This window comes from Salvelinus namaycush, chromosome 42 (genome assembly GCF_016432855.1).
Source record: "Salvelinus namaycush isolate Seneca chromosome 42, SaNama_1.0, whole genome shotgun sequence".
Lineage (NCBI taxonomy): Eukaryota > Metazoa > Chordata > Actinopteri > Salmoniformes > Salmonidae > Salvelinus > Salvelinus namaycush.
The window spans coordinates 13,360,843-13,375,704 of NC_052348.1; the positions used below are offsets into that span (position 1 = coordinate 13,360,843).

Genomic DNA, 14,862 nt, shown 5'->3' on the forward strand with positions numbered 1-14,862 from the left:
AGAAAAGCTTGGTCTACCTACTGAACACACAGTGCTGGAGAACGTACTTCACTTTCAGTAAACACATCTTGTCCCTGTTACTCTGATGCGAGTTTGTGTTCAGTAACCTAAATAAAGTTATTTTGAAGGTGGAGGGAGATGTAGAGAGAGAGGAAAGTGTTTCAGTGCCAGGAAGAAACAGACTGCAGAACTGTGACAGCTAGAAGACATTTAAAAAAGACTCTCTCTGTGCCCAGACCGATGTAAAAGCCAACTCTCGCTGTCACACACACACACACAAAAGAGTGTGCTGCCTATGGCTGAGTGAACTGTAAGAGTGACCCGTTATATATCCATAAAGCCCCTTGCCACCGAGATAGAAGCCCCTGTGCCTGCCAGCCGGGTCGGCTGAGGAAAAAGGCTTTGTAGCTACTTACACAGATGGTGAGCGCTCCTGCCCCCATTCTCTCAGGGAAATGCCTGCAGTCTGCAGAAAAGAAGGATGAAGAAAAATGACTTTCCTCCCTCCTTCTCCTCCTCCCTTCTTCTCCCTCTCTTCACTCTTGTCCCGAATACACACCGCCTAAACCTTGTCCAAAGCTGGCAAACCCTTTCACCCAGACTAGTGCCATCCAAAAGTCCCCAATCAACAGCAAAAATAATCCAAGGTAGAGTGAGGAACAATGGGTAAAGACTCCAGTCTACACAGGAGATTCCTTGTTTTACAACCCCCTGTTCTGAATCCCAGATTAGTGGCTGGCTGTCTCCTCCTGGGCTGAAATCTGAGCCCCGCGCTCTCATTGGCTGAGCGGATGGGTCATGTGACTAAAGGAATATCATTTTGAAGAGTCTGCCTGTAGGATTTGGCTGAGTCAGAAGGGAGAATGGATGACAGTATACTAAGGCTGGGGAGGAAAGGGGGATTTGGATGTAAGCTGTGTTTGAAGTTTAACATCCTACATCCATACAAAGAGGATTTTATAAGCCTTGTAAGGTAATATGTAGAATCACATTACTGTTCCAGAAGTGGGAAAATATGCAAAATAAGGATTTTATTCAAAGGTCCAGAATGGAAGCAATTGCAACATGAAACATGATCACATTACTTACAATATTTCTACATGGTGAGAATAGGAGTTTGATATACAGACATTATGCAAAAAGTATTCCCACAATCATCTGTACTGGTATACACAGTATAATCCTAATGTCCATAAGGTACTGTGGTGCTGCAGTGTATTATACCTCCCTACTGGAGCGGCAGGTAGCCTAGCGGCTAAGAGCGTTGGGTCAGGTTTGAAACCCCGACTAGGTGAAATACTGTATCAGCCGATGTGCCCATGAGCAAGGCACTTAACCCTAATTGCTCCTTTAAGTCACACTGGGTAAGAGCATCTGCTAAATGACTCAAATATATTATGAAACCTCTTGGGGCCTGCAGTGTATAAATACTGTAGTGTTAAACCTTAATGAGTGTAGAAGGTAGGATCAAGCTGCCCTAACAGGATCAGATCATTTCCCACCTACCTAATAGATTGTGTTATGCGTCAGGTTAAACAAATCTGATCATAGCTCTGTGGTTAGGTTCCAACTCCAACCCACACTATCCAACCTGACAAAACAGTTCTGAGATGAGTAATTATAATCTGATCCTAGATCTGTGGTTAGGTAGCAACTCCATCAACTCCATCTACCATCTACCATCTAAATCAACATCCCCCAACAGTTCTGAGATCAGTGATTTCGCCTTAGTCTAGCGACTTCTCATAGATGAACCTCTTCATGTTATCATCGATCCAGTCGTTGAAGGAGGACACTCTGGTGAACACGGAGGGTTTCTTGTCCTTGACACAGCCGAAGGCGCCGAAGCTGACGATGCCGTGGACCTCCCACGGGTCTGAGGCTGAGGGTTGGCAGGCGAAGGGGCCACCTGAGTCACCCTGCAGAGGAGGAGAGGAGAGAGGATAAGGAGAGGAGCGAGGGATGAGGAGAAAGGAGAGTGAACATTTTAATGTAATTATAGATGACAACTAAAATATTAAAAGGATGGAACCAGCAATTGTCACAAAAGAGTTGGATTACTTTTATCGACATAGTCTTGCAAATAACATAATCGCTAGTGAATTATTTTCAGACATTAATTCACATCATAGGATAGGAAGCACACGTACTCAACGTAACACTTTACAGAGGGAAAGAACAACACTGAGAGTAGCACAAGAGCTGCTGGGTAAAATACATAGCAGCACGTGGCGGTCAAAGACTCTCACACTGCTGTCATTCATATGGACCTCATTATGACAGACAACTATGTAGTTCCTATGCTCTTTGTCCTCTGTCCCACCACAACAACAAACTAATTCAACCATTATCAAGGCTGACTGATCACAAACAAATGCTGTGTGCTGTGTTACATAATGCATTCCAATCAGGAGAAACCACTGGACTGTATTATCATTGTGTAATATAATAACAAGCCACTTGGTCTCGGTAGAAGCCAAGGTGATACAACCAGCCCACCACCCATAACCTACCGTTACCTACCCCAAAACGAAGCACTAAAGCTGGTTAGTTGGGTTGAACAACCAGGCTTTCTCCCAACCTCTCCTAGCGCAAAACGAGCCACTCTTTGGGTAATAGGTTGTACCACCAGGCTCTCTCCCTTCCTCCCCTTGCCCAAAACGAGGCACTGTAGCCGGGTAGGGGTCCGTAGTCTACCTGGCAGGCTGACTTGAGCTCGTCTGGAGACTCGTATCCGGCACAGATCATGGAGGGTCTCAGGGTGTCCCACCAGTAGGCTGGCTTACTGCAGGTGGCGAAGGGGACGATGGGCAGGGCTGCCTGGTTCAACTTCTCAGATACAACAGGGAAGAGGCTACCTGGAGAGAGATGGGAGGAAGGGGGAGGGCCGGCGTGTTAGGGGAGTGGCTAGACAGGCATGCCCATGTAATGTTCCCATGCAAATGTCTATAATGACCATTACAACTGCTGTCTAATTCAACATGAACACATGGTCGCCATGCTAGCTAGCTTCTTAGCTTGCAAGCCTTGCTATCCTCATTGAACCCGTTGTGAATAGCCTTAACATATCACTCCTCCTTGTATCTCTCTCTATACATGACTGATCAATAATGGATATCCAGTATGTCTACTAGCTATGTTATAGTCCTATACTAGAGTAATCACTGAGAGTCAATGGGAGCTCAGATAGATACAACTGAACAGAAGATGTTAAAGTCAGATATAGCATTGTATGTTTGTGTCGCTGCCTTGTCACTGTGTGAGAGGTTGAGTGCTTTCTCTGTCTCTCTCTCTCTGGGGTCATCTGCTGCAGTGCTGAGTTGATTCAGACTCTATACGTGGTGTCAATACTATGCTGAGTTGATTCAGACTCTATACGTGGTGTCAATACTATGCTGAGTTGATTCAGACTCTATACGTGGTGTCAATACTGTGCTGAGTTGATTCAGACTCTATACGTGGTGTCAATACTGTGCTGAGTTGATTCAGACTCTATATGTGGTGTCAGTGCTGTGGAGTGCCACCTGGCCTCATGAAAACTTTATCAGCCCTGAAAAGAACATGTCACACCCAGTCAGCCAACACCAGGCTTTGCGTTAATATTGTAGCCTGCTTATAATCCCTCCTAGGAGAGGAAAGCCCTGCTAATGTCAGTCAAGTGTCAAGTAGAGTGGGAGCTGGGTGAGATGGGTGGAGCTATCACTGTCAGTTTGAGGAGAGGTTCTTTGGGGCTGATGTTGTTATAGCATCATAAAATAGTTAAAAGTTTAGTCTCAGCAGAGGTAGGTGTTGCTATGCAATATGTGCCGTGTTTTTAAAGGTGTATTTAAATGGTGTATTTTCAAATGTGTATTTGAAGGGGTGTGTCATGTATCTGAATTGCAAGGGTGTGTGTCTGTATATGTGCACCTACGAGTGTGCCTATTGATAAACTACTATTCCTAAAAACCATAAAAAACATACCTTTCTCGTCGCCCCACCCCGTGACGTAGCAGGGTTTCCCAGCAGGCATCAGGGCGCCGAGCGCCGGCAGACACACGGGACTTATCTCCCTGGTCATGTTGACTGCAGAGCTCAAATGCACCAGGGCGATGTCGTTAGTGATGTCCGTCTTGTCCTGCTCGTACACGAAGCCCTTGTGCCTGATGATGCCGTCCACCTGGAGTCAAAGAAATCGAATCAAATTAAACTTTATTAAAAAAAAAAAAAAATCGCAGCCTACTTTACAGTAAAACAATAAAATTGAAGGAGATAAAAAACAATCAATGACAATACAGAAAGAGAGACATCATATTACAATTTATACTTAGATAATACATGCTTTTATATCTCAATAAATAAACATTAAAATGCTGTTCACCTTGTAGCAGGCCTCATGGGAAGGGAGGTCCCGGGACGAGTTCATGTGGTGTTTACCCAGACACATGCGCCAATAGGTGGGGTTACCCAGAGGCCTGGATGGGGTCGGGGGTCGGGGGAGAAGGGATTTTTGGTTAAGGTTAGAAAGTTAAAGGGAGTTTCTATTATTACTTGTAACTCACATTTTGGGATTGGATAGAATAATGTGTTAATGTGAGGTTTGTGTGTGTGCGTGCTTACGCCATGAAGCAGTGAGCGGCCGTCAGGACCCATTCCTTGTGGATCAGGGAGCCTCCACAGCCATGCATGTAGGGGATGGGATTGAACGGACTGGCCTGAAGAGAGAGAGATTCATCAACATACATGATTACACGCACACACACATGCATGTAGGCACTAGTTGCAAATAAGTCCTGCACATACGCGGTAGTGCACACACACACACACTAACCCAGGCCTCACCTGCATGGAGACTTGCCAGGGCCAGGAGTGGGGCACAGCCTCTACCCCGTTGACCACTCTCAAGGTGGCACTACTGGGGGGTACAGCAGGGCTCCCACACGTCTCAGGCCAGCCTATAGGAAGAAGAGAGAGACAGGTCAATATACAGTTAATAAAAGGTACTCATGAAAGTCTTTTCAACGTGTCAGTCAGTGGGAAATGTCACCCTGCTGTTGGAAAGGGAAAGCCACTTATAACTGAAGTCTGGTTGAGCTGGCAAGGCTCCATGATGTACCTAGAGACAATGTCTCTGTAGTAAACATAGCAGTTGTCCAGATGAACATCCCATGAGGAGAAGGTAGAAGTTGGCCATTTTTATTTAATTTAATCTTTCTTTTGACAGGGAGTCATGCTGAGACCAAGGTCACTTTTACAGATGAGCCCTGTATACACATCAATACGCACATCAATACACGAAAAGCAAAACACAATCATAGAAAAACACATTCTCAGTAAAATGGTCCTCAAACTGCATTTGACACAGATCTAAGGTCAGATACTTTTATTCCCCCTAATGGTTCATGTTAGGATTTGTGTCAGGGTAATCTGGTCCTCGATCTGTGGTTAACCAGTGGTTGTACTTACTGATAGTGATGTTGTCCCATGGGTTAGCGGGAGGGGGAGGCAGAGTGGGGAACATGTTGGGATCAGTGGTCCAGTAACCACGGAAACCCTTCTCCACATTGGCTTTGTTGCTGAGGAAACGGACCACAGCCGTGTTGCCGACGACAGTAACCTCGGGGGGCGGGGCAAAGCCACAGAAGCGACCTGCAAAGGTAACCAAGTACAAATAAGAAAAGTATGTTATTGAAGTAATGTAGATTTATCACATGTACTTAGTTACATTGATGAAAGTAATGCACCCTTGAAAAAAATGACAATTTGTAACTTGAATCCACAGCAGTTTGCAGAAATCCAACAAAATATCCTCTATGAATCCTATTTTAATGGCGTCTCTATAGTGTTATCGCTATGGTACCAGCCTTGTGAGGTCAACCCTGCTCCACCGTAGATCTCCACATAGTCCACACACTGTCCCAGCTGGTTCACGGCCTGCACCTCAAAATGGGTGAAGACAATGTGGATGTTCTTAGCTGAGGGGATGGAGATATGCCAGGTACACACAGCCTGGTCTAGGTAGTTGTTAGGCCAATTAGGAGAGGTGAGTTCTCCCTGCTCACTGCTGAAGACACCTCCACATGAAGCTGTAGGGGGAAGTGGGAGAGAGGAGGGTGGGGAGAGTCTGTGTGTAAAGAGTTTGTGTAAATCCATAAGAATGTTAGGCTTAGTGGTGAAACTGAAGGTGCGCCTAAGCAGTGATCTGAAGTCAGATATGTATTCCGCCATGGCCGCCATATGGTGAATGTTCACATTAGGAGGGTTGCTAAAGGTGCTAATCCTAGAACTGTGCTTAGAGGCTTCTTCCACGAGGAACGTCTGTCCATTCACCCAGCTCCACTCACCCTGGCTGGGGTCCACAGCCTTCCAGGAGGCCCTGAAGCCCAGCTCCACTCACCCTGGCTGGGGTCCACAGCCTTCCAGGAGGCCCTGAAGCCCAGCTCCACTCACCCTGGCTGGGGTCCACAGCCTTCCAGGAGGCCCTGAAGCCCAGCTCTACTCACCCTGGCTGGGGTCCACAGCCTTCCAGGAGGCCCTGGAGCCCAGCTCCACTCATTTTGGCTGGGGTCCACAGCCTTCCAGGAGGCCCTGAAGCCCAGCTCCACTCACCATGGCTTTGGTCCACAGCCTTCCAGGAGGCCCTGAAGCCCAGCTCCACTCACCCTGGCTGGGGTCCACAGCCTTCCAGGAGGCCCTGAAGCCCAGCTCCACTCACCCTGGCTGGGGTCCACAGCCTTCCAGGAGGCCCTAAAGCCAGTGTCCACCACCTTGTTGTTGGAGGTGAAATAGAGGCTCAGTCTGTCACCGATACTCACTAGGTCCTGAGGGGGAATGTGACTGCAGTAGGTACCTATAAAGGAGACATAAGGAGGTTATAAGGTGACATACTGAGGTTATAAAGATCATAATGTCATAAGGAGACATGCAGTGCATCACTTAATTGGTCTCCTCTCCTTCATATGTACTGACAGGATAGATAGAGAGAAGCAAGATCTTTCTTTCTTCTGATATGAGACAAATCAAGGGTTTCAAAGGCTAATCAAACATTGTTGGCTGAATCTCTTTGTGCAAACATAGTCTCCTGGGCCTTAATCTACAACTGTCATTATGATAACGACAGTAATCTGTCTGCTGTGATTAATGATATTCAACTACCCTATTATCAAGTCCATCAATATGTGTCCTGGCTGACAAAGCACATTAGTTGTTGAAGAGACAAGAGCATTCTCTGTTACAGCTTTCTTGTCACAGGGTTTCATCTTGCCTTCCAGTCAGTTGTACGGCTGCCTGAGCAAACAACTTGACTCTGAAATGTCATTTACTCTTAATCATATTGGAAAGTAATGACATTGACGTGTTTGAGGTGAGACACAATAAAGCACACAGTAATCTCATTTATCAGACACAAGTGACCCCTCAAATTAATCGTCAGACAGGGTATGTGTGTGTGTGCTCACGCAAGCCACATACATACGCACACACCCCATATCACCTATCCCCCCACCTCCCACGCACACCAAAGACCCTTACATACGGCTGTACTACCTAGGCTGGCTAAGCTGTCGTTGATGGTGACCTTGTCGTTGAGACACAGCTGGGTGTCCTCCAGGGAGAAGTTGTGGAAGTGCAGGTGGACCAGTTTACCGTCGGGCACCTTGATGTGCCACTGGCAGTGGGCACCGTTACTGTAGCTGCCCGGGTGCCCCATGCTGGACAACATGCCGCTCTCGCCAGTCAGGTCCTTTGGCCCGCCGCAGCCAGATGCTACAAAGAGAGGAGGAAAGGGGATGGGGAGTAAGTTGAAGGGAGGACAGAAGGAGAGATGAGGAGGGAGAACAAGAAGGGACAAAGAGAGAAAGAGGGTGGTCGGAAAGAGAGAGAGGGAAAGAGAGAGAGAGAGAGAAAGAGGGGGGTCAGAAAGAGAGAGGGAAAGAGAGAGAGGGAAAGAGAGAGAGAGAGAAAGGGGGGGTCAGAAAGAGAGAGAGGGAAAGAGAGAGAGGGAAAGAGAGAGAGAGAAAGAGGGGGTCAGAAAGAGAGAGAGGGAAAGAGAGAGAGAGAGAGAGAGAGAGAGAGAAAGAGGGGGGTCAGAAAGAGAGAGAGGGAAAGAGAGAGAGAGAGAGAGAGAGAGAGAGAGAGAAAGAGGGGGGTCAGAAAGAGAGAGAGGGAAAGAGAGAGAGAGAGAGAGAGAGAGAGAGAGAGAGAGAGAGAGGGAGAGAGAGAGAGAGAGAGAGAGAGAGAGAAAGAGAGAGAGAGAGAAAGGAGCAGAAAAAAAGATGTCACGCCACTCCAAATCAACCAAAAAGCCTGATATTAGAAACCGATTTAGACCGGTTGAAACCAGTTCTCGAGCGGTCTACGGCACTGCATCTCAGTGCTAGAGGTGTCACTACAGAGCCTGGTTCGATTTCAGGCTGTATCACAACCGGCCGTGATTGGGAGTCCCATAGGGCGGCGTACAATTGGCCATTCGTCGTCCGGGTTAGGGTTTGGCTGGGGTAGGATGTCGTTGTAAATAAGAATTTGTTCTTAACTGACTTGCCTAGTTAAATAAAGGTTAAATAAAATAAATAACCTACTGTGCTGGTTGTACATGTCCCTGCGGATGACATTCTCCATCCAGGGGATGTAGGCCGAGGCACGGGTGAACACAGAGGGTTTCTTGTCCATGATGCAGCCATTGGGACCAAAGCTGGTGATGCCGTGCACCTCCCAGGGAGCGTTGGGAGAGTCCTGGCACACCAGGGGACCGCCCGAATCCCCCTGTGTCACATGACGAGGGTCAACAGCACTTCATATTGATGACATCATCAACACAACCATGACATCATTAATCAAATAGGTTTTTTGTATCATGTAATCACTGCATAAGTCAATGGATAATTTTTTGCATTATACAGTATAATACTATGCGGGTATCTTTTCCCACTTGAGTACCTGACAGACAGACTTGAGCTCGTCAGGCAAGGTGTAGCCCATGCAGATCATGGAGGTCTTGACCTGGAACCACCAGTAGTCCATCTTCTTACAGGTGTTGAATGGCACCACCGGCAGGGCCACCTGGTTCAGGGTCTCAGCCACTTTGGCATTCATGGAATCACCTGCTTAAAAAAGATAGAACCGGTTAATTTATTGTTTGGTCCTCAGCTACTTTGGTATTCATGGAATCGCCTGATTAAAAATAAACAAGTTGCTCCAGTTAGTTTATTGTTATCAACTGATAGTGATTGACATTTATCCTTTTTAGAAGCTTTTTCATTGAAAACTGAGGCTGTGTTTACACAGGCAGCCCAATTGCGATCATTTTTTCACTAGTTGGTATCAGATCAGCGCTGAAAAAGATCTGATTTGAAAAGATCTGATGTGATTGGTCAAAAGACCAGTTAGTGAACCAAAAAAAGAACAGAATTGGACTGCCTGTGTGAACGCAGCCAAAGAAGTGTACAGCGAGATCAACGTTGAAATTCAGTGGATGTATTTTCAATTGTTAACCAACAGAGGGGGTGAAAGCACCGGAAGAACTGGAACCAGGTTTGGCAGTATGGAAATAGGAAAACCGGTCAAGGAATTCATTATGGTGGTTGGATGGATTGTTGTATTTTGTTGTAGCTTGTACGTGCTTGTATATATTTGTGGAAGGGAAGAGTCATATGTTTTTTTCTGATAGGAAAATGAGGTCACAATCCTAATATCTTGCTCTGACTGTATCCCACTTATCTGCACAATGCATATTGTAGCACCCTTAACCCAACCCCTAGCAACCTCGTCAAGAGATTTAGATCACTTTGCATAAGGTGTTGGGTTGATAGGCGCTGGTCTGGGCTACCCCTCCAATTGGCTCCAATATCATGGTGTCCTCCAATAGGATTCACAATAAATGGCAGACATCACAAAACATCTCAAGCCCTCACCAGTCTTCATCTCCACAGCCGATGGCATAACATTGATTGTATCTGCACTACACAACGTCTGCGTCCCAAATGGCACCCTATTCCCTATGCAGTGTGCTACTTTTGACCAGGGCCCGTAGGGCTCTATATAGGGAATAGGGTGGAATTTGGGACGCAAACAATTCCTCAAATGAGACAAAAGAGGTCACAGCAAATCGTGGACGTCCCAAAGCCCCACAACCCCTCACCAGTCTCATCTCCCCAGCCGGTGGCGTAACACTTCTTGCCCCCCTCCAGGACCTCCTCCAGGGAGGGCAGGCAGGAGTAGGAGATCTGATCGCTGGGGGTCACTTCCCCACCCAGCCTGACGAGGGCGATGTCGAACTCCACCGTGGGCAACGTGGGGTACTTGAAGCCCTCGTGGCGGTAGATGCCCGTCACGCTGAAGCAGCACTCCATGTCTTCTGTGAACGTCAGGTTGTGTTTGCCCAGGCACATTTTCCAGCGCTGGAGCTCGTCAGCATACCTGGAGAGAGAGAGACACATATCATATATATCCTAATGTTTTGTACACTCATTGTATAAACACACACACTGATGCAGTATTTATGCTGCAGTAGTTTGTGTCGGGGGGCTAGGGCCAGTTGGTTATATATGGAGTACTTCTCCTGTCTTATCCAGTGTCCTGTGTGAATTTAAGTATGCTCTCTCTAATTCTCTCCTTCTCTCTTTCTTTCTCTCTCTCGGAGGACCTGAGCCCTAGGACCATACGTCAGGACTACTGGGCATGATGACTCCTTGCTGTCCCCAGTCCACCTGGCCTTGCTGCTGTTCCAGTTTCAACTGTTCTGCCTGCAGTTATGGAACCCCTACCTGTCCCAGACCTGCTGTTTTCAACTCTTAATGATCGGCTATGAAAAGCCAACTGACATTTATTCCTGATTATTATTTGACCATGCTTGTCATTTATGAACATTTTGAACATCTTGGCTCTCTCTAATTCTCTCCTTCTCTCTTTCTTTCTCTCTCTCGGAGGAACTGAGCCCTAGGACCATACGTCAGGACTTCCGGGCATGATGACTCCTTGCTGTCCCCAGTCCACCTGGCCTTGCTGCTGTCCCAGTTTCAACTGTTCTGCCTGCGGTTATGGAACCCCTACCTGTCCCAGACCTGCTGTTTTCAACTCTTAATTATCGGCTATGAAAAGCCAACTGACATTTATTCCTGATTATTATTTGACCATGCTTGTCATTTATGAACATTTTGAACATCTTGGCCATGTTCTGTTATAATCTCCACCCGGCACAGCCAGAAGAGGACTGGCCACCCCTCATAGCCTGGTTCCTCTCTAGGTTTCTTCCTAGGTTTTGGCCTTTCTAGGGAGTTTTTCCTAGCCACCGTGCTTCTACACCTGCATTGCTTGCTGTTTGGGGTTTTAGGCTGGGTTTCTGTACAGCACTTCGAGATATTAGCTGATGTACGAAGGGCTATATAAAATAAATTTGATTGATTGATGCAGACATCCTCCTTAACACAACCACCTATAACTACATCATAGAAATTGAATGATTTGACTTGGGAATATACCCTTTAAAGGATCTATTTCTATGTACAAAACCAACCACCAACCGACAGAAAAACCTACAGCGTACAGAGTTTGCTGGCAGTAGCAGCATACCATCAATTCCTATCTATCAGCATGGTTCTCTGTGACAGGGCAGAATTAACTCTGTGGGTCATTATACACAGTTGGAGACATTCATTGTACTAACAAGACCCATCACCAGCCCTGTAACAAGCCTTAGACAAGGACCTAGGTAATGGTTGTGACAGACAGAGGCATAGGCGTCCTAAAGAACTGCCTGTCTGCATTAAGATAATAGGCTCCAGACACAGGGAGGGACATTTTCTCAACTTTCATGGTCTAAAAATACTTTTCTGTTTTGTTTACTTAACAAGACACAGAACAATATTACGTAATGTCAGCTCAGTGGTGTAAAGTACTTAAGTAAAAATACTTTCAAGTCCCAAGTACTACTTAAGTAGTTTTTTGGGGGTAGCTGTACCTTTACTATAGATATTTTTGACAACTTTCAGTTTTACTCCACTACATTCCTAAAGAAAATAATGTACTTTTAAAAAATCCATACATTTTCCCAGACACCCAAAAGTACTTGTTACATTCCGAATGCTTAGCAGCAGGGTAGGAACATTTTCTAATTCAAGCACATCAAGCACATCAAGAAAACATCCCTGGTCATCCCTACGGCCTCTTATCTGGCAGACTCACTAAACACAAATGCTCCATTTGTAAATTATATCTGAGTGCCCCTGGCACACTACAACAAGAAAATCCTGCTGTCTGGTTTGCTTAATATTAGGAATGTAAAATGATTTATACTTTTACTTTTTCTTTTGATACTTAAATATATTTTATCAATTACATTTACTTTTGATACTTAAATATATTTTAGCAATTACATTTACTTTTGATACTTAAGTACATTTAAAACCAAATACTTTTGGACTTTTACTCAAGTAATATTTTACTGGTTGACTTTCACTTTTACTTGAGTCATTTTCCATTAAGTTATCTATACTTTTACTTAAGTATGACAATTGGGTACTTTTCACACCACTGTGTCAGCTCAATCAAATGTAAAAGGTACATTTTAAAATCTCAAAAGGTAAAAATGTATGCCAAAATGGTCTTGTTTTGTGCACACCATAGGGACATGCTGGCCTACATGTACGGTGACGTGTACCTGTGACACAGTTGAGGGGAGTGCACGTTTATAGGAATAGAATTACCGCCCAACATGGAATGGACCGTTGACTTGAATGAGAATGTCTGTTCTAGTAATTCTGTCTCTGTGTCTACGTCCCAAATGGCACCCTTTCCCCTATATATTTCACTACTTTTGACCAGGGCCTATGCGTCTCAAATAGCACCCTATTCCCTATAGGTCCTGGTCAAATGTAGTGCCCTAAATAGTGTGCCATTTGGGACTCAACCTGTAGTTCATTCACCGTATGAAGCAATGGGCAGCTGTCATGACCCAGTTCTTATGGATGAGAGTTCCTCCGCAGGTGTGGAAGAACTTGGGCGTCTCCTGACTGCTAGGCCAAACCTGGGAAAATAAAACATCAGCTTTTAAAGTGATAGATCACCCAAATTATTCAATGACATGTTGGTTTCCTTAGCCTGTAAGCAGTCTATGGACAAGGTAAGACAGCAATCCATGCTATTGGCCGTGTCCCTAGACTGCTCACAGGGCAAGGAAACCAATATGTAATTTTGTAATTTGTTTGAACTATTCCTTCAATGGTGAGCCAGTCGTGCCTATTTGTCTTCTAAAGGCCAAACCTGTGAGACAGTACGCAAACACACAACCACACATACGCACAAACAAGCATAACGTACGACGATGCCTCTGATATAATCAAAGTTGTTTTAAATAATGAGGAGGTTGAGCTGGACTCATCTCATTAAGTTTTATTAGCAGTGTGTGTGTGTGTGTGTGTGTGTGTGTGTGTGTGTGTGTGTGTGTGTGTGTGTGTGTGTGTGTGTGTGTGTGTGTGTGTGCAGTCTCAGGGTGTGTGTGTGTAATCCGATCCATGTAATGATGATGTCAATTAACAAACATGTCCCAACTGAAAGAAGTCTTGTCCCTGGGACTAGCGTAGCTGCATCATGATAACAGAGAATCTCATTCAAAACCTATTGGTGATATTGCCCTTGAGAGATGAGATGTTGAGTAAATGAATTAACTTGTTGTTGTAAAATAGTTGACACATTCGTGATGTTCCCTGATGCATAATGGGTATAGGCCTAAGACATGGTGGCAACCAGGCAGCCATTTTGGATTTGATTCTAGAATAACAGTGTTTGATGGATCTAAATGACCCTAAATAGAGTTTAGAGAGACAGTGTCTCACCTGCATGGACACCTGCCAGGGCCAGGAGTGTGGGTTGGCTGGCTCGCCATTGACGATGCGGGTGTGGATGGTGGGGGGAATGGCGGGTTTGCCACATGTGGTTGGCCATTCTAGAGTAAAGGACAGAACAGTTGTTATCTTATCTGACATCAGCGATAAGACTATAGGGTTATTGTTTTGATAGCAGAAAGAATTTTTCCCACAGTCATCCCCTCCCCTCGTCTCCTCTCCTATTCCTCTCCTCTCGGCTGTGCCCGACCAGAACCCCCCCCCCCCCCGAGGCAGCACGATGCACAGTCCATCTGTAAAACTCGATTTCAGCAATTGGCTTGGCAGGGGCCCGGCCACCTGGGGCCCAACAAAGGGTAAAGAATGGGGCAAAGGGTAAGAGACAACCAGAGGGCAACTGCTGCACTAAGGGCACTTCATACTACACTGTCTGCATCCTAAAATGGCACCCTATTCCCTATACAGATAATGGTATACTAATTTTGACTGGAACCCTATTGGGCTCTGGTCAAAAGCAATGCACTATAGAGAATAGGGTGCCATTTGGAACGTACCACAGTGTTTACAGCTCCACCAAATAATCTAGTTTTACTACACATCTGGGCATCTGGGCATTGAACCAAATGGATCAGCAGAAAAAAAGACAGGATTCTACTGTACTCTACAGACTGGCCACCTGAAGGGCTTTTGGGGGGCGTTACATGGTCTTAGGGTTGTTGTCCTGTTGGAGGGTGAACGTTCACCCCAGTCTGAGGTCCTGAGCGCTCTCGCGCAGGTTTTCACCAAGGATCTCTCTGTACTTTGATCCATTCATCTTTCCCTCAATCCTGACTAGTCTCCCAGTCCCTGCCGCTAAAAAATATCCCCACAGCATGATGCTGCCACCACCATGCTTCACCGTAGGGATGGTGCCAGATTTCCTCCAGATGTGACGCTTGGCATTCAGGCCAAAGAGTTCAATCTTGGTTTCATCAGACCAGAGAATCTTGTTTCTCATGGTCTGAGAGTCTTTAGGTGACTTTTGGCAAACTCCAAGCGGGCTGTCATG

General features: G+C 45.9%; 1 protein-coding gene across 1 annotated transcript in view; it reads right to left on the reverse strand.

Annotated features, from left to right (window-relative positions):
* Positions 1–1,008: 1,008 nt before the first annotated feature.
* The window catches only part of LOC120035110 (ovochymase-2-like), a 36,229-nt gene continuing 22,375 nt past the window's right edge, over positions 1,009–14,862 (reverse strand). Inside the window, exons 12-26 of the mRNA XM_038981897.1 lie at positions 13,806–13,915; positions 12,897–12,997; positions 10,115–10,392; positions 8,914–9,077; positions 8,556–8,739; positions 7,525–7,743; positions 6,695–6,829; positions 5,844–6,065; positions 5,446–5,628; positions 4,822–4,934; positions 4,600–4,694; positions 4,361–4,454; positions 3,964–4,159; positions 2,698–2,858; positions 1,009–1,919 (exon numbers count right to left, since the gene is read on the reverse strand). Coding sequence (XP_038837825.1) covers positions 1,728–1,919; positions 2,698–2,858; positions 3,964–4,159; positions 4,361–4,454; positions 4,600–4,694; positions 4,822–4,934; positions 5,446–5,628; positions 5,844–6,065; positions 6,695–6,829; positions 7,525–7,743; positions 8,556–8,739; positions 8,914–9,077; positions 10,115–10,392; positions 12,897–12,997; positions 13,806–13,915 — 2,447 coding nt within the window. The 3' untranslated portion in view covers positions 1,009–1,727. The remainder of the gene's footprint in view (positions 1,920–2,697; positions 2,859–3,963; positions 4,160–4,360; positions 4,455–4,599; positions 4,695–4,821; positions 4,935–5,445; positions 5,629–5,843; positions 6,066–6,694; positions 6,830–7,524; positions 7,744–8,555; positions 8,740–8,913; positions 9,078–10,114; positions 10,393–12,896; positions 12,998–13,805; positions 13,916–14,862) is intronic.